Below are 23,520 nucleotides of genomic sequence, written 5' to 3'. Positions count from 1 at the left end.
AGAAAACGTTTTTCTGAAACCTACATCACACCAGACCGCATCTCTCGATTTCTAAATAATTATAAATTGTGACTTTCATATTTATCAATATGAAATAAAAATTAGCAAAATTCACATGTCTCATATACAAAGATATATAAAATAAATAATACACATGTTATCTAATAAATGATTAAGATGTTAGCGTTTTTTTCAGGCAACAGATTTTTTTCTTTTTTACTTAATCAACTAATTTTTAATTTTGATACACGTTTATTTTTCAGGAGAGTCCATACTTTTTTTTGAACATCAAATTCTACAATTCTGTCGTATTCAATATAATATGGAAAATTCAAGGAAGGTCAGAACGTTGTCGTATTTCGATACCAGATTTTCAAACAATAATTCGTTTATTACAGCGAATCTTTGATTTTGTTATTGTATAGTGAAAATCTGTAGGTAGAAATTTCTAAATGAAGTGGATTTTTAAGTTTTGCCTATAACCTCAATTTGTGACAAAACCGTAGACATTATTTGATACAAAACATAATTTTTCTTTAGGTCTTAGTTTGTTTTTAATATTATTATTTACTATTGTGTGGCTATTATTTTCTATGCAAAATAAAAATAAAATGAATCGTTTCGTGAACGACGAAAAGATTTGGAGTAAAGTATATGTTAATTTCACTAATTTCGTGGTCCGCTTGACCAATTAATATATTACAATTAATTAAGGTTTTTAGTTGAGATAAAAAAGTCAAAGGCTCGAGCGGGATTCGAACCCACGATCTTCGGCTTGAGGCTTGATACGCCGCTGCTCTACCACTTGAGCTATTGTGCCTTCGATCCACTCGTACACTAACTTCCCATCTCACCCCCACTTTTTTAGTTTCCCTCCTTTTTGCCATTTTTCAAATGTCGTGTAATCGGATTGGATTCTCGACGCGGCTATCAAGCCGAAGATCGTGGGTTCGAATCCCGCTCGTGCCATTGACTTTTTTATTTCAAATAAAAACCTTAATTAATTGTAGTATATGTTATATAAGTTATTTTTGCTTTAGCATAATCCACATTGTACCCAGATTCTTCTTTTATTGGGCAGCTTTTGTATGGGATGGTAAATTTTTGAAACAGATTATATAAAAACAAGTGAGACTTGATAACGAGTTCCGAATTCTTAATGTCAAGATGCCAGAACAGATCATTTAAAAAAAATCATTTGGAGTATTTTTAAAGCCCGGAATCTCATGCATAAACATTGAATTTTAAATATATAAAAACATGCAATTTTTGGCCCAAAAAACAGCCGAAACTCAGTTAAATTATACCTTTTTTAACTCTTTCTCTCTCCCTTTTCTTTTCCTCATATCAGCGGATTTTTGGAAGCAGTTTCTTGCATATTAATTTATCAACTAGCAATATCCTTTATGTAACCTTAGGCCGAATAATAAATATGGTTAGTATATTTCTTTTTATTCTTTTGCCTAATTTTACATCTTGATATTTGATGATCAATCGATCTTAGGATTTTCACATAAATTGCAAAATTCAAACCATTAGAAATTATGAAAGGAGATATTAAAAAACAACATATAGTGTAGATCAGAACGATCTGAGAAGATCTAGCTGCAAGTACATTTTCTTGTTGACCTCAACACATCACAAACATGTTCATAGTCTCTAGAAGAGGCGTTGTATATCCTTGGGTTTTTGCTTTTGGTACTTGAATTTCGCCAGCTTGATAGAAAAATAACAAAGAGCTGAAGAGACAGTTTCCCTTTGATCAAAACAACGAGTCTTAAATAAACGAAGTCCACGTCCTCCATTCCATTATTGGGCTTATCACGGAAATCATTACTGACGTCGAGTTTACATAAATAAGAACGGAGAAGGAGTGAAATGATTTTCTGAAATATAACTCTGGGTGTCAAAAAGAACAAAGCTTTTCACAATTCTATTAGCTAATGGATCCTTTGAACCGGCGGATCTAGATCGAATTTAAACAAAAGCGCTTTTTCTTATTCGACATGGTGTTTTTTTTGAAGTAGGAAAATTCCATATAAAAAGAAAAAAGGAACTATATTGGATTTGCTTACCAATTCCTACTCAAAAACATGTGTAGAAAGAACAACATAACAATGAGAAATCTCCAAGGAAAAAGGATAAAATGACAATTTTAATTGTCAAATTCATTATTAAATATAAGGGGTCTTGTTTTAAAATAAGTTTTTCATATAGAAATGTGTGGTGATTAGTGACCGTTAATCGATAATTATTCAGAAATCGTGAGATGCGGTCTGGTGTGATGTAGGTTTCAGAAAAACATTTTCTTTATCGTGCCAACAGTTCGATCTTTACGTTTCCCAGGCCCTGAAGATGATCTCAATAAAGATCGAAACGTTGGCACGATAAAGAAAATGTTTTTCTGAAACCTACATCACACCAGACCGCATCTCACGATTTCTGAATAATTTTTCATATAGTTTAATTATTGCAAATATTAATAACAATACATACAATTAAAATATCCGACCTGTCTTTCCTTGAATATTATAAAATTTAGGACAAACCTGAACTCTCAGTTTGTATTATAATTTTACCAACAATTTAGATAGCCGATCATGCAATGTTGAATATTAATTATAAAACGATTGTAATAAGTTAATAGACGTACTACTGTGACGAGTTACTTTGGATTAAAATTTCCCAATTATTAATATGTACATTTCTTTGATGGCAAATCTGTTCAGGCTTGTTTACTCGAATCCTTTGAGCAGAATCAATATGGAGTTGGAAGGAAAAGGCTTATTGTTCGCCTTCGGGGACGACAATGCGATAGGGTCATTGGAAGAGAGTACAATGCCCCTGTCTCCAACATTATCCATTCACCTTTGTTTTGTTTTATTTGCCATTCTACTTTTCTGCGCCTGATAATGACAGAGAACGCCGAAGGAGGGAGGAGGGAACTTATTGGAGAAGTTTCAAGGGTGACACCCCACCCCTTTCTCACATGAGAAGGCTCAATACTAAAGGATAATGAAAGCTCAAGGAATATAAAGGAAAATCGAGGTTTTTCTCGATGTTTTCTCCTATAGTTTTCTTTTTTTTTAATAATAAAGAAGACGAAAATATACTGCGAGAATCAGACATGATCAGAGGTCAACTGTCTTCTAACAAACAGCTTTTCTATACAATCCAGATAATCGTAAAAAAACAGATTAAATCAAATTTTTATAAAAATAAAATAATTTGTCCACTACGTAAAAATGAAACTACTGCCTAGTCTATTTATAGGGAAATGTGGAGGCAACAAAGGTCAGATGGAGGAATGTTTCCCACTTGGCGTTTTGGCAAAAGTAAAATTAAAAGAATGAAGGCAATATTCAATATTAGAATGTTTTATAAACGTGCAGGTTTTTATTTTTGTGCGATTTCACAATGTCAAGTTATAAAAATAGCGAGATTAGGCGGACCAGAATAGCCAGAGAAAGGAAGTCTTTCGTTTTATAAACCTGCAAGGTTTCATTTTAATGCCCTGGCTGAAAAAAAATAATAAAAAAGAATAAAGGCAAATTTTATGTTAAAAAAACAACCAGACCGTTCCACAATTAAGAATTTTTACATTGTTGCTTTTCTATAAAAATAACAAAAACAGATCAATATTAAGTTGATATTATGACAAAAGTAAAACTAAAAGTGTGAAGGCAATGTTCTATGTCAGAAATAAAGCTAAGCGATTTCACAATAACGAGTTTCAACTGACGTCAAGCTGTAAAAATAGCGAGATTAGGCGGACCAGAATAGCCAGAGAAAGGAAGTCTTTCGTTTTATAAACCTGCCAGGTTTCATTTTAATGCCCTGGCTGAAAAAAATAATAAAAAAGAATAAAGGCAAATTTTATGTTAAAAAAACAACCAGACCTTTCTACAATTAAGAATTTTTACACTGTTGCATTTCTATAAAAATAGCAAAAACAGGTCAATATTAATTTGATATTATGACAAAAGTAAAACCAAAAGAATGAACGCAATGTTCATGTTGGAATGAAGCTAAGCCATTTCACAATGACGAGTTTAATGTCAAGCTGTAAAAATAGCGATATTAGGCGGACCAGTATAGCCAGAGAACGGAAGTTTTTCGTTTTATAAATCTGCAAGTTTTTATTTTGATGCTCTGGGTGAAGAAAAATCAAAAAGAGTAAAGGAAAATTTTATGTTAAAAAACAACTAGTCCATTTCACAATTACGAATTTTTACACTGTTGCTTTTCTATAAAATTAGCGAAAACAGATCAATTTGATATTATGACAAAATGAACTCAATGTTCATGTTGGAATAAAGCTAAGCCATTTCACAATGTCAAGCTATAAAAATAGCGAGATTAGGCGGACCAGAATAGCCAGAGAAAGGAAGTCTTTCGTTTTATAAACCTGCAAGGTTTCATTTTAATGCTCTGGGTGAAAAAAAATAAAAAAGAATAAAGGCAAATTTTATGTTAAAAAAACAACCAGACCTTTCTACAATTAAGAATTTTTACACTGTTGCTTTTCTATAAAAATGGCAAAAACAGATCAATATTAATTTGATATTATGAGAAAAGTAAAACTAAAAGTGTGAAGGCAATGTTCTACGCTACAAATAAAGCTAAGCCATTTCGTAATTACGAATAAAACTAATACGTAGCGGTGAAAAATAGCGAGGTTAGGCGGACGAGAATAACCAGAGAAAGGAAGTTTTTCGTTTTATAAAACCTTAATAGTTTTTCTTTTATCGTTCTGGCTAAAAATAAAGGATGAAGGCAAATTAAATTAATTAAAACTAGATGATTCCGCATAATGTGCAGAGATGCTTTTCTGTAAAACAATTGCTAGATTAGACGGACCATATTCTAACACGTACTAGGTTTTCTTTTCTTGTTCTGGATAAAATCAAATCAAAAGGGGTAAGAAAATTTGCGTGTTAAAAATACAAGTTGTCCATTCTAATATTAAGGATTTTATACTTTAAAAAAATACAGACGACTCTTGTTAATTCGAAACTTGATAATATGCATTGCTTGACGATACGAAATCCTCAGTGTGTCACTTTGGTAAATCGAAAAAATTCTGTGCTTTTTGATACGCTCGGTAATATGAAATATTTTTCGTAACAAGGGGAGAAAAAGCTTGCTATTAATCGAAATGGAACCATTTCCCATGTTTATAATTTGCACTTTTTCCTTGTTATATTCTTCTGAATTTCCACGTACTGTTTACTTCCTTACAGCCTACAGTTTCTTGAAATTTTCTTGAAATTTTCTCTTGTTTGTTATGTGTGGTAGTTAGTGACCGTTAATCGATAATTATTCAGAAATCGTGAGATGCGGTCTGGTGTGATATAGGTTTCAGAAAAACATTTTCTTTATCGTGCCAACGTTCCGATCTTTTTTGAGATCATCTTCAGGGCCTGGGATTTACAAACATTCTTTACATTTAACAAATACATTTAGGATATGGAAAAGTGAATTTATGCAATGCAAAATATATATTTTTTTATATTCAATCAAAGTTCACAGAAGACAAACACTTTGAGTGAGTAGAAATACTTTGATTGAATATAAAAAATATATTTTGCATTAATTATTCAGAAATCGTGAGATGCGGTCTGTTGTGATGTAGGTTTCAGAAAAACATTTTCTTTATCGTGCCAACGTTTCGATCTTTTTTGAGATCATCTTCAGGGCCTGGGATTTACAAACATTGTTTACATTTAACAAATTCATTTAGGATGTGGAAAATTGAATTTATACAATGCAAAATATGTGTGCACGATAAAGAAAATGCTTTTCTGAAACCTACATCACACCAGACCGCATCTCACGATTTCTGAATAATTATCGATTAACGGTCATAATCACCACACATTAATAATTTTGTTAAATGTTTAATCTAGGTCAATTTAGCAAAAGTTTCCAAGTTCGAACACAAAATTTTGAACAGGAAATTATTCTATTAACTGAAGACTAGAAAGGCTTCAGAAAAGAATATCCTGATTTCGAACACTTACTAGTTTTTCTAATTGATGAGACTCCAAAAGAGCGGGAGTATGCGGACCGGAATACGCAGAGAGAGGAAGTTTGTTTTTAATACCTACCAGGCTTAATACCTACATTTTCAAATAGTCATTACATACCGAAGCGTATAACAAGTTCAAACAAACGAAAACAACAAACGCACGTATATCTACGGAATTACAGGAAATCATCAAACGGAATCACCGGTGTAATTGCTGCACTCTGAGGTATGTGTGCCGTTAGGACTGGTAGCAAACGAATTATCTCGGATTTAACGAGCTTGATACAACGGCCAATTAAGTCCCATCCGGCTGGCAACTTTTCAACACGTCGTTCCCAAATGCAGTTAACAATTAGGTGGGGTAGGACGAGGATATTTCATACAGACATCATCCTCGAATTTCCTTTTGATTTGTTATTTCAAATTGTCTTTTTAGGTATCTCGGGGATTTCAGTGTTACTAAGTTGTTTAAATAATTTCTGTAAAACCCTTCCGTTATATAAAAATCCATATAAATAGTGTAATATGAATGTTATATTGTGATTATTTATTCATTGCGTGATGTTGGGAGGAAAGCAGGTAAAAACACGGTTTTCACATCCAATATGAGTTTTCTGAACGACAGAAAACTTTAAAACATTTTGATATTAAAAAACTATACTTTATCCCATAATTGACGTAATACGAACGAATAAGTGTAGTAAATTGGAAAAAATATTTGGAGTTTTATGAAGTCGAAATTGAAGTATTAGAAAAAAAGAGCTTTGTAGTAATTTTAATTTTCGGTTTTAATTGAAATCTCCATAACGTATTTCATTCGTGTGTCATCCTAGAATCAATCAAGGCCCGCTCGTTAAAACTTTCAACCCCACGGTTCATTATTCACTTTCAAAGCTCTCTGTTGCGGTTTAAAATTTGTAATGTTTATTATATTTCCCGACTGAACAAATTACTTTTATAATTTACAACGTGTTTTTTGTTACTGGGTAGTAATGTAATTCCTAACTGGGTCTCTTTTAACTCTATTACTCTACTGGGTTTACTTTTATAAATGACTTTGATGTGCCCTTACAAGGGTACAATGGACAGCTGGCCGTTCAACGGAGGGGAGGCATTACTTTTAATCCATCAAGTGGGAAAAAGTTGATCCAAAGACATTCCCCCCTTTGGTCGAACCTAAAATCGTCCTCGTCTTGTCAATAACTTCACTGACAAATCAATAAAGCCAACAATATGTTTCATGTTTTATAATAAAATTACTTTATTTGTACAATTATGTTACGTTAAAAAAAGAAAATTAAATTAAATTTTTTTTTACATCGGAAATTTTTTGAAGGTCTTGCCAAATGCTTAAGTAGGACAAACAGAAAACAACAAGTCACTATTTCTCTGACTATCAGTAGAGAGTGAGATTGAGAGAAAGAAAGAAACGAAAAGAACGAGAGAGAGAGAGAGAGAGAGAGAGAGAGAGAGAGAGAGATATGCTTGGGACGTACGTTTAACGTATTATCTAAAAAATAAAACTTTATACAGATTATTTGCCTAATCAAAATATCAACAAACAATTTTTTTATAGTACCAAATAAAACAAAAATAAAGAATACCATGTCTAATGATTATGCATTTAACTTTAAAGGAGTAGCGATCGTTTTTCAGACCAAAAAAAGCAATATTTTGATATGTTTTTTTTTCTATATGAAATTAAAATCTTTGCACAGAATGAACCAGGCCTTCGGTGTGAATAAGTGCATTACTTAGTTTTTTAAAAGTTTCGAATCAAACATTCTTATGTATTTTGCCTTGGTAAATTTGCAATTCCACTATTTATTTCACTTTCTTGTCTTATTTTGAGGAAATGTCCCTAGAAACTTGTTCTGAAAAAAAAATTCTTTTTCTGCAAGAGGAATCGCTGTATAACGTTATTATAGCGTATATTTGGAGGGGTACTTGAAAGTGATAAATTTAAAGGACACAATATGTTAAAAAAAATAGTGTGGACAAAAGTACGGCGTTTAGAATAGGCTAAACCGTCAATACCGTTCGGTCTTGCCGAACTATATATCTAGTAATTTTTCATTAAAAAAAATATATGTATGTAACTTTCAAATGGGCTTTTTTTAAAACAACAGCACCCTGAGGGTTCATATAATCTCGTAGTTGAAATACTCTCTTTAAAAAAAAGAAGCATTGCAACTCTACTGACTAGACTTGATTAATATGCGAGCAAAAAATACAGTCATTGAGATATTTTGTTTTAATTTGTGAATATCTTTTTTAATAAACATGAATATTATTATGGTATTGATAATTAAAAGCGATAAATTTAAAGGACACAATATATTAAAAAAAGTAGTGTGGACAAAAGTACGGCGTTTAGAATAGGCTAAACCGTCAATACCGTTTGGTCTTGCCGAACTATATATCTACTAACTTTTCATTTAAAAAAAATATATGTATGTAACTTTCAAATGAGCTTTTTTTAAAACAACGGCACCCCGAGGGTTCATATAATCATGTAGTTGAAATACCCTCGTTAAAAAAATGTATTGCAACTCTACTGACTAAACTTGAGTAATATGCGTGCAGAAAATACTGTCATTGAGATATTTTTTTAAAATTTGTAAATATCTTTATTAATAAACATGAATATTATTATTATATTGATTACTTAAAGGCGATAAATTTAAAGGGCACAATGCATTAAAAAAGGTAGTATGGACAAACTACGACGTTTAGTCTAGGCTAAACCGTCAATACTGTCCGGTCTTGCCGAACTATATATCTAGTAATTTTTCATTAAAAAAAAATATATGTATGTAACTTTCAAATGGGCTTTTTTTAAAACAACGGCACCCCGAGGGTTCATATAATTTCCTAGTTGAAAAACTCTCTTTAAAAAAAAAGAAGTAGAGCAACTCTACTGACTAGACTTGAGTGCAAAAAATACTGTCACTGAGGTACTTTGTTTTATTTTGTAATTATATTTATTAATAAACATGAATATAATTATTATATTGATACATAAAAGTGATAAATTTGACGTTTTCTTTTCTAAATATACTTGTATAAAAAAAAGTGATAAATTTAAAGGGAACAATGTATTAAAAAATGGGTCGACAAAAGTACGGCGTTTAGTCTAGGCTAAACCGTCAATACCGTTCGGTCTTGCCGAACTGTATATCTAGAAATTTTTCAATATTATTCACAAAAACGTTATTGTTTCACAATATTATTTTTCTTCAATAATTCGTTTTCAATTTTTTTTATCTTATTACCCACACTATTCTACAGATTCTATTCTAAATTTTGGTTGTATCCGTCTTTAGAGTAGGATGGGTAATAATCATTATTGTAGAAGACGTTATTCATAAGAACCCTTATTGTTTAATAATAAGTCGTGTGTAAGTGCAAATAAAAATAGACTGTTTTATAAATCGTCTTTGTAAATTTTTTTCAAACCTTTAATTACGCTGTAACCCTTCAGGTTATATTAAAACGGAAATAGGCACGAATTTCAATTAAAAACCCTTTCAGAATGCTACACCCTTGATGATGTTTTCCACAACAAAAAAAGCAACATAATTATAAGTTGTTTAATATATAGACCTGATAAATGTTTATTTCTCAACACCCATAGTTGTTTCATAATTATACAAATATAGGAGTAATTGACCTTTTAGGGAAAGGTTTGCATCACATGAAAGGTATAAAACAAGTAATAAAAATTACCATAAAATAATATTTCATCATTCCCATAGTCTTACAAGGAAAATGCACAATTTTTAAACTTACAAATGATCCACGGCGCAACGATAGAATAATTTTATTTTATAAATAAAGTTTGCACTACAGAACTCTTCTTACAGCTCATATTCTAACCATTTTTTTACATTAGGCGTATATACCCAGATCAGAGGCATTTTCCATTACGGTGTAGTTAATATTCCAGATGGTATCATAGCTCTGGATCGTTGGGATTCCAGTTAAGGTCATATCCCCTGTTTAATAATATGTCTTATTAACGGATTCCAGAGCGACGGGATCATTTGCCGTTCAGGACACGTCCTAGACGTTTTCTTCAATATAGTCCTTTATTCCTCCTTCGCCTTTTTTCCTCATACGATTTGGAAAATATAAGCTCCATTGTTCAAGTATTATTATCAGTGCGGATCAGGTGGTTGAACTTTTGCTTAAAACTAAATAAATTGCAAGTATTTTTTTATGTTTTAATATCTTACTTTTTTACTTTATGTTTTGCAACACTATATCGGAAATAGTTTAGGAATCATTGCAAAAGAAAGAAAAAATAAAGGTAGAGAGAAAAAGAGAGAGAGAGGCCAAAAGAGCGAGAGATAAATAGACAGAGTGAGAAAGAGAGGGTGAGAGAAAGAAGAAGGAAAGGAAAAATTGTAGAGAAATAATTTTATAACTTTTTAAAATATGTAGGAATCTGAAGGAATAAGTTTTGTCAAAAAGCGAAGGTTTAGAAAAGTTTAGAAGATTAAATATATATTACAATTAATTAAGGTTTTTAGTTGAGATAAAAAAGTCAATGGCACGAGCGGGATTCGAACCCACGATCTTCGGCTTGAGACGCCGCTGCTCTAAAAAAAAAAAAAAAAAAAATGAAAAATGGCAAAAGGGAGGGAAAATTCAAAAGGTGCGGTTGAGATGGGAAGTTAGTGTCCGAGTGGATCGAGGTCACGATAGCTCAAGTGGTAGAGCAGCGGCGTATCAAGCCGAAGATCGTGGGTTCGAATCCCGCTCGTGCCATTGACTTTTTTTATCTCAATAATGCATTGTAAATAGATGTATTTATTTATAGTTTGGTTGCTGTTTATTAAGGCAGGTGTTGATGTTTCTGTTCGAACTGTTCAGAGATTCTTTAAAAAAACTGAAAACATAGTCCGAAGAAAACTGAAACGCAAACCAGCTCTGAAATCCCACCACAAACTAGCTCGTGTCAAATTTGCTGAAAACCACATTTTGAAAAATGAAGATTATTGGCGAAAAGTTATTTTTTCTGACGAAAAAAAAATTCAATTTGGACGGCCCGGCTATATACATATACTACTTTCATGATCTAACTAAAGAAGAAAAAAAATTGTCACGGCGCCAAATGGGTGGTGGATGATTTGGGGGTGTATTGGGTGTAATAAAAAAGGGAATCTTTGTACGTACCCATACACAATGCACAAATTGTTAAAGAATGGTTTTCACAGAACAGCATTGAAAAACTTGAATGGCCTGCACTCTCATCAGACTTGAACATTATAGAAAATGATCGAGGATGGTATATCAAGACTGTAAGCAGTACAACTCTGCCGACGAACTTAAAACAGTTGTCACCACTGCCTGGAATAATTTGCCTCAAGATTTTATTCAAAATTTGTACAAAACCATTCCAGAAAGATTACTGGAAATAATAAAACTGGGTGGTAATGCCACAAAATATCATAACCTTGTTTTAAATCGATTTTGTCCCATGTGTCTATAATTTTGTCGCAGACAAAATCGTTTAATTTTAGTATTTTATTAATTTTTTCTCTTATTTACTGAAAAATTAAAGTTTAATGAAGAAAAATATTTATTTCATGTGTTTTGAATAAATATTTAGGGGCGTTGGTGGCCGCAAGATTTAGTCTTTGACAATTAACAACAAATTAATTCAGGTTTTGAAAATTTGTTTTATTGTCGCAGGTGTTTGTCGTGTAAGCAGAGCTAAATCTTGAAATCAAATGTATGGATTAAACACTTTTAACTGTTATCTTTTATGAAGAAAGTTTTAATGTATATTCAATTTTATAAATGTGAGTGCTTACGAAATTCAAATTCGTCAGAAGAGTTGCAATACATTATTTTTTATTTTTACAAGGGTATTTCAACTACGAGGTTATAATAACCCTCGGTTTAAATTACATAAATACATTTTTGTTAAATGAAAGATCTACTAGATATATATCGGGTTGTCCGGAAAATAATGCAGGATTTTAAGTTTTCATTAAAAAAAATCTATATAAAATATTCTGTTTACGTTTACAGGATTTGTCAACACTTATTAATCCTCTTCCAAATGATATTGTTTGTTTACCTCTGTAGCATTCCGCTACTTGGAAATAATTCAGTCATCCTTATAATGTCAAAGCGAGAATTTCGTACGATTTTCTTTTACGAGTTTAAACTCGGCCGAAGCGGAGCCCAAACGGCTAGAAACATTAACCAAGTCTGGGGCGAGGGTTGTGTTAATGAGTGCACTGTGCAAAGGTGGTTTAAAAAATTTCGGGAGGGAGATTTCAGCCTTGAAGATGAAGAAGGTCGTGGAAGGCCTTCCTCTCTTAATGATGATGTTCTGCGATCAGTGGTGGAAGAAAACCCCAAAACAACTGTTCGAGAACTTGCAGAGCAACTCAAAGTCAGTAAAACGACCGTCGCTGACCACCTCAAGGCGATTGGAAAAGTGAAAAAACTCGAAAATTGGGTTCCACACTCATTAAACGATCGCCAAAAAAATCAGCGCTTTGATGTTTGTGCATCACTTCTTTGTCGAAACAAAAATGACCCATTTCTGGCCAGAATTGTTACATGTGACGAAAAGTGGATTCTCTACGATAACACTAGACGTTCTGGACAGTGGCTCGACAAAGGAGAAGCTCCAATACATTTTCCAAAGCCCCCAACTCATCAAAAAAAGGTAATGGTTACGGTATGGTGGGCTTCATTTGGTTTAATACACTACAGCTTCTTAAATCCTGGCGAAACCATCAATGCTGAATCATACTGTAACCAAATTAATACCATGCATCAGAAATTGGCAGTAATGAAGCCCTCTTTGGTCAATCGGAAAGGGCCCATTTTGTTGCATGACAACGCTCGACCACATGTGTCACGTGTAACGTCACAAAAATTATTGGAGCTTGGCTATGAAACTTTGCCTCACCCACCCTACTCTCCGGACCTCTCGCCTACTGACTACCATTTTTTTAGACACCTGGACCACTACTTACAACACATAATATTCAAAAATCAAACGGAACTGGAAAATGCATTTATTGACTTTATCAATTCTAAAAATTCTGAATTCTACTCAGACGGAATTAATAAGTTACCAACACGTTGGGAGAAATGTATTGAGAGTGTGGGAAATTATTTTGATTAAAGAACATTGCTTTAAAGTAACTAGTTTCTTTTTTTTTGTTTAATACCAAAATCCTGCATTATTTTCCGGACAACCCAATAGTTCGGCAAGACCGAACGGTATTGACGGTTTAGCCTAGACTAAACGCCGTGTTTTTTGTCCACACTACTTTTTTAATACTTTTGTCACTTTTAAGAATCAATTTAATATTGACTCGTGCAAAATGAAAGCAGCTGTTGAAAATTTGTTTTATTTTCCCAGATGCTTGTTTTGTAAAAAAAGGTAAATCCTCAAATCTAATTTATGGATTGTAATAAAAGATTTTAACTGTTATCGTTTATACAAAACATTTTAGGTTATATCGAATTTAATAAGAGTGACTTTATTGTGAGTCGAAATAAGGATTTTTATTACACGTTGGCAAAGATGTAAAATATTTCGAACAAATTTTCTTTATTTTAAATAATAAAAGTTACACATACATTTATCACTTAAGTATCAATTAATTATTCGCTAAGGTTTAGGCTCTCACACTCACACTCTTTCACTCATATTTGTTCTTTCTCTGATCAACTTACACATTCCATCACTCTTTATCTTTCCCTTTTTCTCCTCTCTCCTCTCTCTATCTCTCTCTCACTCTCACTCTTTCTCTGTGAAAAAACCCCCTGAAAACTCAACTCCTTATCTTAAAAAAAAATCGTAAAATATTTGAAAATTTTTTTTATTTAAACAAATTAATAATTTCATCAACAAAAATAATATATTTGATACCAATCAATCAGTATATCGGATAGGACACAGTACACAGACAGCCATTATTAAACTTTTAGATTATATTAGAGAAAATGTTGTTTTCAACAAAGTAACTATTGTTTGTCTAATTGACCTAAGCCATGCTTTCGACAGCGTTCATCAAAGACTGGTGCTATTTATCATGAAAAATATGAAGTTTTCCGAAGCGGTAATAGAATGGTTTGTGTCGTATTTAAAAAAACAGATCCATAAAAATCATAAATGGAAATACATCTGATTGGAGTGTAATAGAAACAGGAGTCCCTCGAGGTTCTTCATCGTCTCCCTTATTATTTTGAATATATGTAAAACATGATTTGGAAATGGATAAAGCACTGTAATTACTCAACGCAGATGATTTAGGTATCTAAATCAAAACTGAAATTTACAATATTAATACTAATATAGCTAAAATAAATGATGACTTAAAACATTTAACCAACTGGAGAATTTGACATAGTCGGAGGGGGGGCGTCGGTGGCCGCAACGGCTTGGGCGTTGACGCGGCGCTCATCTCTGTAAGGTAAAGGTCCCGATACAAAAAAAAAAAAATATATATATATATTTGTAGTACAAACCCCTTACATTAAAAAATCATAACAATTAGGGGTGTGTCTATAATTTTGTCACTCGGTTGTAATAAGACATACATAGATGATTGACAAATAAATCGTGATAGTTGCATAGATGATAGGCACATAGATAGAGTGAGAGAAAGACAGATAGAGAGAGTGAGTGAGGGAGAAGAAGGCGAGAAATAGAAATTACGCACATCTACCACCAATATACGAAGTGAACTAAAGAACGTGCTAGATTTAACATACTATGAGAAATATAAAAATATTGATCTCTCTCTCTCGCTCTCCCTCTCTGTCTCAATCTTTATCTCTCTCTAAGAGATATTTAATAGGAATCGCAAGTTTGTGTAAACGTTTTCTTGAAGGTTTTAACTAAGTTTATTGTTTCTTAATTGTTAACGGAATTTTTTGTCTTTTCAATTTGTTTATCTTGCTAATTGACACGTTTGCCATGTACAAGAGCCATTCAAATTTGTTCATAACTTCCATTTTAATGATTTCCATCCACGGTAGACTATCAAATTCGGCTTCTCGGCAATTTAATTAACGTCATCCCGCCCCTAGCTTGTTAGTGTAAATACACAGGTTTGAGATCTCAAGACAGCTTTGAAATCAGAACCTGACCACCGCCAGTATCCGCCGTTGTTGAATTTCACCGTCAAAGTTTCACATTACACGGCCGCCCTTCGGGTTTTCCATATGGATCCGCTCCTCCGGCTGTGACTGTTCGCAAATGTAAAACGGCCCTCTTGCGCAAGCCGGCCGAGGATGGGCCTGGGCCTATCTGCAGACTCTCGTTAATCACCCCAACCCCTTCGTCATCACTGGCCTTTAGGTAATTACAGCCAACTGTGTCAGCAGTCGGATTACAAAATGGACGGGGTTCGTTTAAACGGAACTCGCTGACTAAAATAAAACCAAGATGCCGACTTGCTCAACTCTATTTTTGACGTAAAGTAATTCCTATCAATTAAAATTATCTTTTCAACACGGCAATTTGTTTAAACATTCAAGTTCAATTTTCAAAGGAAGAACCCGCCATTTGTCTCGATTCCCAATTATAACTTAGACAAATCAACTAGTGCTAATGTTAAAAATTTGTAAAGTCTTGAAGTGTGTATAGAACGTAAAAGTGCAATCTTGGACCTCTGGACTTAACCCAAACCTAAAATGACAGAGTTACAAACTTACTAAATTAACACCCTTTATTCTTTTTTCCTAATCAGTGACTTCCAAAAAATTTTGATTTCCTCAAAAAGCTGTGTCACAGGGCATCGGTGGCCGCAATAGGTAAAGCCGGGAACACACTGAGGCCATGACGTGAGACATGGATTATCATGGTAATGATCCAAGCTGTACCAAAGCTTATCATGTGTGCCAGCCTGAGCTGTAGCGTTTCTTTAAAAATTCACGCTCGAATAAATTACAGTCACTGTTAATCGCATCGTCTAACGTGACAATTTTTCCCCAGTGGCCATCATCACAGTCCGTCTGCGAGTGCCTTAAGCCAGGAACACACTTACCCGATGCTACGCCATGCGACGCTACCCGACGCCTTGCCACGTTTTGGGGTGTGCACATCTATCCGACGCAAGCACAGTCGCGTACAGTCCACATCGTTTATCACAATAATCACTATCACAATCGCAACGCATCTTTTGTTCTTAATTCACTATTTTGAGCAAACCCTTGTAATAAATTGTTAGTTAAATTTTATGAGCACAACCATCTAATAAATTGTTTGTTAAACTTAATTTTTTTTTGCTGGGGCTTCCGACATCTAGGTCATTTCAGCCCCCTACTAAGTCTATATTCTATGTTCTATACCCGTTCAAACACAACATTCATACAAATAAATACATTCATACACTTAAATACATCCATACAGTACACTCATTCCGTTTGGTCGGTGGAGTACTTGATATTCCTCCACCGACCTACACTTTAAATAAACTAGATTGGGGTCGATGGGGTACTTTTATAAATATTCCGCCATCGACCCCGAACACACACTCACTCGCTTTCATCGTTCGAGGGGCGATGATGACGTTATATTCACCCTCACCCCTCGCCGTTCACGCTAATAAATACATGCACTCAGACAAAACATATAGACACAACACATAAGACATATTATATACAATAAAAAACCCAATTTCCCCTAAAAAGCGGAACAGGGGACTCTGAAACTCGCTACCGTGCTCGAGAACTCATCTTAAATCCGGCGGCATGCCTACACGCTCTCTGTATGGAGCCAAGGCTTGACACGCCTCTATTATGTGGGACACATCGAGCAACCTTTCTCTGCATAAGGGGCAACTGCGCGGGCTTTGGCCCAAAAGCAGGTGCCCATGTGTCAACCGAGTATGGCCAATCCTCAGACGGGTGAGGACGATCCCTCTTCTCCTGCTCAGATTCTCTGAGGGCCATTTACCGGTAGTGCTCTTGATTCGTAAGAGCCTCTTCGACTACCCCGCCCACTGACGCTGCCATCTTTCTTTTATCATATTTTTAACTGCGTGTTTAGCGTCAGGGGGCCTGATCGCGATGGTCCGATCTACAGGGTGGGACGTACCGGCTTTCGCCGCCTCGTCCGCGCGTTCGTTACCCTCCAGGCCGACATGTCCGGGAATCCAGACAACAACCACCGTTTTTCCGAGAGGCTCCAGCTCCGCGTATTTCTCTAACAAGAGCACGCGAGAGGGTCCACAGAGAACCTGTCGCGTATAGCCCAGACAGCGCTCAAAGAGTCGGTACATACGAGGAAGGCTGAGCCCTCCCCGGTCCGCACCGCCTCGAGAGCGTGCCAAATCGCATACAGCTCTGCCGTGTATACGCTGCAGTGAGGAGGCAACGACGAAAAAATCGTATTCCGGTGTTTTCATTAATTTTCTACCAAACCATTAAAATTAATTTTTTAAATAAAAACTAATTAATTTTTAATCACAGTTAATTTGGTTTGTATAAAAATTATGTTGTAATTAATATAACGACAATAATACATGTAGTTTGAATAAAAATGTGAGTGTCCGGTTCTTTTGTCTTCGACTGTACTCGATGCGACCAGACGAAAATCTGGACAGCGAGGATCGCAGAGCGTCGGGTAGGTTAGCGTGGCATAGCATCGGGTATGTTTCTGGCATAAGGCGTTGACACGGTGCTCATCCCTGTCAGCAAAGGTCCCGGGTTCCAATCAACAACATGCTTACAAATGTTTTTTTTTTTTTTCAAAACCGCTTGTAGCCCCGTAATAAAGCTATGTAAGTACACCCAGTTACCCTAGCAAAATTACCTCTCGACTTTTTCCTTGCCCAATATGATAAAGCATATTGAGATTTCTTGTTCGTAAAGATGATGACTAATACGGTGATAATGAATCGGAACAGAAAAACTGTTACCGAAAATTTTATTTGAATAATGAGAGAAATGAAGGAGAGATCTAACCAGAACCCACCAGGCCGCGCACAGAGAGGCAAATACGGCAAAAAATCGATTTCCTAAAAACTAAAATTTTGATAATCCAATTAACTTTTATTACAATATTTGAGCCATAAAGTATGGCTGTAAGAATGGTTTTACGGTTGAAAATTGATCAAAACCAGTAATCGCTGTTGAAACCTGAATATTAGGAATATTATAAATTTTGCAAAATATAAAGCTATTTTCTGAACATTTCCCCCACCCAACGAATCGTTGTTAAAACTCGTTCACTCCAATTTTCTTTTATGTACATAACCGGGTATGTGATAGAGATAAAAATTCAACGTTTGGATGGAATCGGTGGGTTAGTCGAGGGAAAACGAGGAATTTTCGAGGAATATTCGGTTTTTAGACGTTCAAAAAAAGCTCCGTTGTACTTTGCTTTGGAACTGATTTTTTTTTCTCTTCTATACACATCAAAGTAGTACTATCTCTGTGGTTTTCAGTTTCTGCATATCTGATTGCAAAACGGTTTTAAATAGGGCTGTTTAGCCAAAATCTCGAAAACACACTAAATTTGTCCACTTTCTGTTCAATTGAAGTATTGTGTCTTAACTGTTACCGTTTTTTTTTTCTATATAGAATCCGAATAAGGTATTTCGTATCATGAACCGTTTCTTTGATAAAAAATGTATGTGGGATCACCAACTTTCGTTTCATTACGGACGAAGTACAAAACGTCTGTCATTTTGTCACAGTTTGTAACTGAGTGAGCCCCATCTGAGTCAATACGCCCGATTATTTTTTGCAATGTGTAGCAGTTATTCGTCTACCGTCCAAAAAATTTGGTCAGTTCGCTGTAGTCCAATCGATTCGTGAAGAGTTTCATTGAATTCAGCGTACAGAAAAACATGTAAAACGGTACCCATGAAATTATTAGTGATATTTGTTCCATTTTTGGATTTTGGATCACAATTTTGGACGGTTTGGTGTACGCCAATCGATTGGAAAAAAGTTTCTTTGGATTCGGCGCACCAAAAGACCTAAACATACAAAATTTAGGGAACTTGACTCAAACAGCTTGGGTGTTACTGCATTTTTTCAGTTTTTTTTTTCGTTTTGGCCCCACTTTGGGCCGCTACGATGCCCAAAAGACAAAAAAGCGGACATAGTACTACATAGTACTAAACGGCCTACATCCACTATTAGCTATGGATCCAAGACATATGGAACCAACTTTTCGGATGCTGCAAAAATCTGTAGGTTCTTAGATAACTTCTTATTGAAAAATGTAAAATTTGGCTGAGTTTTATAAAGCAATACTTTAAATTTTTACTCATTGACTATGACTACTAGACAACTAACTCTCTCTTGACAACAAATACTCGTACAAAGCTCAATACTGAAACCAATATGGACGGCATGGAGTTTAAACAATCTTTACTCTCCGTGGAATCCCTACAATCACGGATCCATAGATCCATCGTCAGGGATAGGTGATGGGAATAAACGAGGCGGCCATTAGGCCTACTGCACCTTGAGAACTCGTCAGGAATCCAACCATAGTCCTGGTTCGGTTGCAGGTGCCGTCCGGTAATTCTTTTGTAAGTTTTGCCGATGGCCCTTCTATGAATCTCTTCGCGTGCTTCATACCTATTTGTATTGTTCCATCAGGCTTTGGACTCATTAAGGATCCATTTTAAGATGTAACTTCTTTTGTGGCAGGCTGCTAGGCCGCAGTAGGGTTCTGGGCCCATAGAGTCCATGTTGGCTCCCTTTTTGGCCAATATGTCAACCTTTTCGTTGCCTCTATGCCCCGAATGTCCAGGGACCCATGCCAGGGTCAGGTCATTAGTGTCGCTGTCTTCCGTCAGGGCCTCCAGGCATTTCCAAACACTCTTTGCCTTCGCCTCGCATGAGGCTAAGGCTCTGAGGCTGCCTGGCTGTCAGAGAAAATGGCTGTCTTCCGGGAATATATTCCTAGCCTTTTTATTTCTCTGGCACATTGTTCAATCGCTATGATTTCAGACTGGAAAACTGTAGCATAATTGCCTAGGTTTAACGCCAATTCGGTTTTGGTTTCATCCCAAAGACCGCAGCTCCCTTGTCGGTTTTGGAGCAGTCAGTATACCAGTAGGAATTAGCCTTGGCCCATTCTTCCCGTTCTGGTATTAGTACTTTCAACTTCCTGTTGAAGTTGTACTTTAGAGTAGTGGCATCAGTTGGCATACCTAGAATGGAATCTGCCTCTATCTCCTCCCTCAGTTTCCACTGTTTATTCACATGGCCTATCTTAGCAGATGGTCGTCCATTTATGATCCTGTGGGCTGCTGCTCTGGCTTCTCCTTGGATTAAAATGTGAAGTGATGGGATGCTTAACAAAACTTCCAGGGCAGCATTTGGCGTTGGGCTCATGGCACTGAGACACGTTTGTCGTTGGGTGCCACTTAGGAGCCTTGCTGTTTTGGCCTGAAGAGTTTTGGTTCACCACACCACCGGTCAACATTGGTCTTAGCCATAGGGTCAGTTTGGGGTTTATACCCCAGTCTGTAACGCAGAGCATTCTGCACCTCCTCCAGGCAATTTTCGCTCTTTGGGTAGTTTTGGTTAGATGCGACTTCCAAATGAGCCGCTGACCTAGATATTTGGCTTTCTTGGAAAACGGACTCATACTCCCATTTAGGATTGGAGTTTTTAAGCTTCCTGTTGTCCTTTTCCTTGTGAATGGAATCATTATAGTTTTATGGGGGTTGATAGATAACTCCTCCCTTCTGCACCACCTGTCAACCAACTGTCATTAGTGTCACTGACTTCCGTCAGGGCCTCAATACAGTTCCAAACACTCTTTGCCTTTCTCCTAGCATGAGGAGGTCCTAAGTGCTGTCTGGCTGTCAGAGAAAATGGCTATCTTCCGGAAATGTATTCCTAGCCTTTTTATTTCTCCGGATTATTGTTCAATCGCTGATTTCAGACTGGAAAGCATATTTACCTAGGTTTACCGTCAATTCGTTCTTGGGGTTCATCCCGATGACCACAGCTTCTGTACCCTCGTCGGTTTTGGAGCCGTCAGTACACCAATAGGATTTTGCCTTTAGCGGTATTCCTTTGGCCCATTCTTCCCGTTCTGGTATCAGTACTTTGTATTTTTTAGTAAAGTTGTACTTTGGAGTAATAGCATCAATTGGTATTTATATCTAAGACGATTTAATGGTGAAATTTGATACCATTTTTTGTTTGAAGTTATATTCTAGAGTTTTGTTCCACTGGGCTACAGTTTATATTCTTGTTCTCGCCCAATGTGGGTCTGATTTACGGAATAATAAATGGATGATGTCTATAGTGAATAACTATAATAATACTTAGCCAAAACATTTTCCAACCTGTCTTCTGAATTCGTCTATATATAAAAATTGAATCTGTCAACTTTTTCCCATTTATTCCATCATTCCCCTCTTAGATTTGCAAAAAGAATAAATAATTAAACCTAGCTTTTATGAACTTTACCCTCCACGTAATCCTCTTCTACCCGACAGGAGTCTTAAACAGGTTTCTGACTAATAAAAGCGATGATCCAGAATCGGGTTAAAAGCTCATCCCACCTTTTATTGACCTACTCCTAATGAAATCGACGATTTAAAAGTTCACTTTAAAAGTTAGCAAAGAATAAACTTTTTTTTTGGTTAGTAAAATAAAAACTGATTTAACTTTCGTTATAAAAAGAATTTTGGCAAAATGAATAGACTCTAAATAAAAAATATTTACTGATGACTTACCTCGTCTTGTGTGTCATCGGGTTTGTAATAGGAAGCGCAGTCTTCGCAGACTTTCTGCTGGCATTCGCCGCAAGTGCGGTTGAAGTCGTCAGGCTTGAAGGACTTGAGGCAGACACGGCATGAACCCGACCTGCTCACCGGTTTTCCGGCCTCCGCTTTCCTGTTGGAGAAAATAATTTTCGAGGTTTGAAACAACTTGGAAATGGAGAGGCGAAAAAGAAAAAAACAAAGAAACAATTTCTTAATCAGAAACTTTGACGAGTTACTTGAAAAGATAACCGTCTTGTATAGTTTATAGTGAAGTTACAGCGACCCACAAAATTAATCCATGAAATGATTTAATATGGAATATTGAATATAAGATCATAGCCATAGTTAAGCATAAAAATACAAATATAACACTCACTGGATAAACATAAGTTAATGTAATAAAATAAAAAATTTATTTTTCTTAAATCTGCAAACATTTGGTTAAAATGGAAGGGAAGTTCGACTACAAAAAAAAAAAAATCCGTTTAAGATATCGATAGTTGACTAATCCTATTAATATTTTTGAAGTTATGTTTTTACACCTAGACCCGATTACATACTCCCTCATTCTTAAATAAATTATTTCCTATTCAATTAGGACGGTGGAGTACGGGATGTACCTCCCTCACCCCTCTCATTGGGCCTTTTGTCATCTTACCCAGAACATTCACTTTAATAAATACATTCACTTCCATTGTACACACTAGGAGACACATTATAAGACATCTATGTTCTCAAAAAATCGTAGCAGAGGACGAAAAAACTTGCTAACGGTTTCAATCACAATTCTAATATAAAGTGGCATTCCTACACGCTGCCTATATGGAACCAAGTAGTCAATTTATTGAAAAACATCTAGTAACTTTTCTCTACATGCAGGAAAAGCTCTTAGAAAGTAGGCTAAGGCAGAATTGAAATTGAACAAAAAAACACTTGATAAAATCACCACGTGTAGGACAATCAAAAGGAAAGTGCACAAATAACTTAAAGGTATGGACATAAAATGGGTCTTCTTCACAATAGATCTTTTAGGTCAAAGTGGCAGACAGGGAGACTAACTGAATAATTTCATCAGTGAACCCCAAAGGAAAAAAAAGCAAATTTCCCTGAACCTCAAAATTACTTCACTTACAATTTCAAAAACTTTGTAATAAACAAGTTGAAAATACGTGGTTAAAAAATTCGTTCTTTTTGAACTAAATCTAAATAAATCTAAATTTGTAAAAATTAGTGAATATATGCAATAAAAGGGCAATGGTTAGAACCTGATAATATGAAATAGAAACATTATTAAACCTACCACCATTTTTTTTTAATTTTCAAATTTTAGCAGATTACGAAGCGAAAACTAAAGGCAAATCAAATACAATTATAAAGTATGCAGATGGTTCCAAAACCAGGGAAGAAAGCTTAAAATATGATAAATCAAACACATTATGGAAGTACCCTTGGATAAAAAAACCCAAAAAAACCAACATATGATTAGTGAGGCGAGCAGCCCTAAAAACATTAGCAAGTAAATAGGACATATTAAATTAAAAAGCCGGCGAATGCATTCAAAATCGCCGAAACCTGAAAACGACAACCTGAGACTTTCTTGGGGTGCCAGGGCAGAAAATAAATATAAAAATGAACAAGAAAACTAATTGGCCAAACTCTTGAGGTTCCAGACAGAGTAAAATAATAGTAAAGTACCCTCGTCAAAACTGGCAAACCAATGAGCTGCCAGAAAATGGTAAGCTCATGGAAAACGAACCC

At 35.2% G+C, this 23,520-nt stretch overlaps 1 protein-coding gene across 3 annotated transcripts in view; it reads right to left on the bottom strand.

Annotated features, from left to right (window-relative positions):
* LOC106663213 (regulating synaptic membrane exocytosis protein 1) overlaps window positions 1–23,520 on the bottom strand; it is a 189,694-nt gene that overhangs the window by 32,358 nt on the left and 133,816 nt on the right. For 2 of the 3 annotated variants that reach the window (XM_024229980.1, XM_014387881.2), the window contains exon 6: window positions 21,733–21,892. In XM_024229980.1, the coding sequence (XP_024085748.1) occupies window positions 21,733–21,892 (160 nt within the window). Of the gene's footprint in view, window positions 1–6,023; window positions 6,123–21,732; window positions 21,893–23,520 lie in introns of those variants that run through there. The other variant, XM_024229981.1, reaches the window with a different exon arrangement.

Source organism: Cimex lectularius, unplaced genomic scaffold (genome assembly GCF_000648675.2).
Source record: "Cimex lectularius strain Harlan isolate CLEC.00 unplaced genomic scaffold, Clec_2.1 scaffold320, whole genome shotgun sequence".
Classification (NCBI taxonomy): Eukaryota; Metazoa; Arthropoda; class Insecta; order Hemiptera; family Cimicidae; genus Cimex; species Cimex lectularius.
The sequence above is the reverse complement of the archived record's forward strand: the minus strand, read 5'-3'. Positions and strand labels throughout refer to the sequence as shown.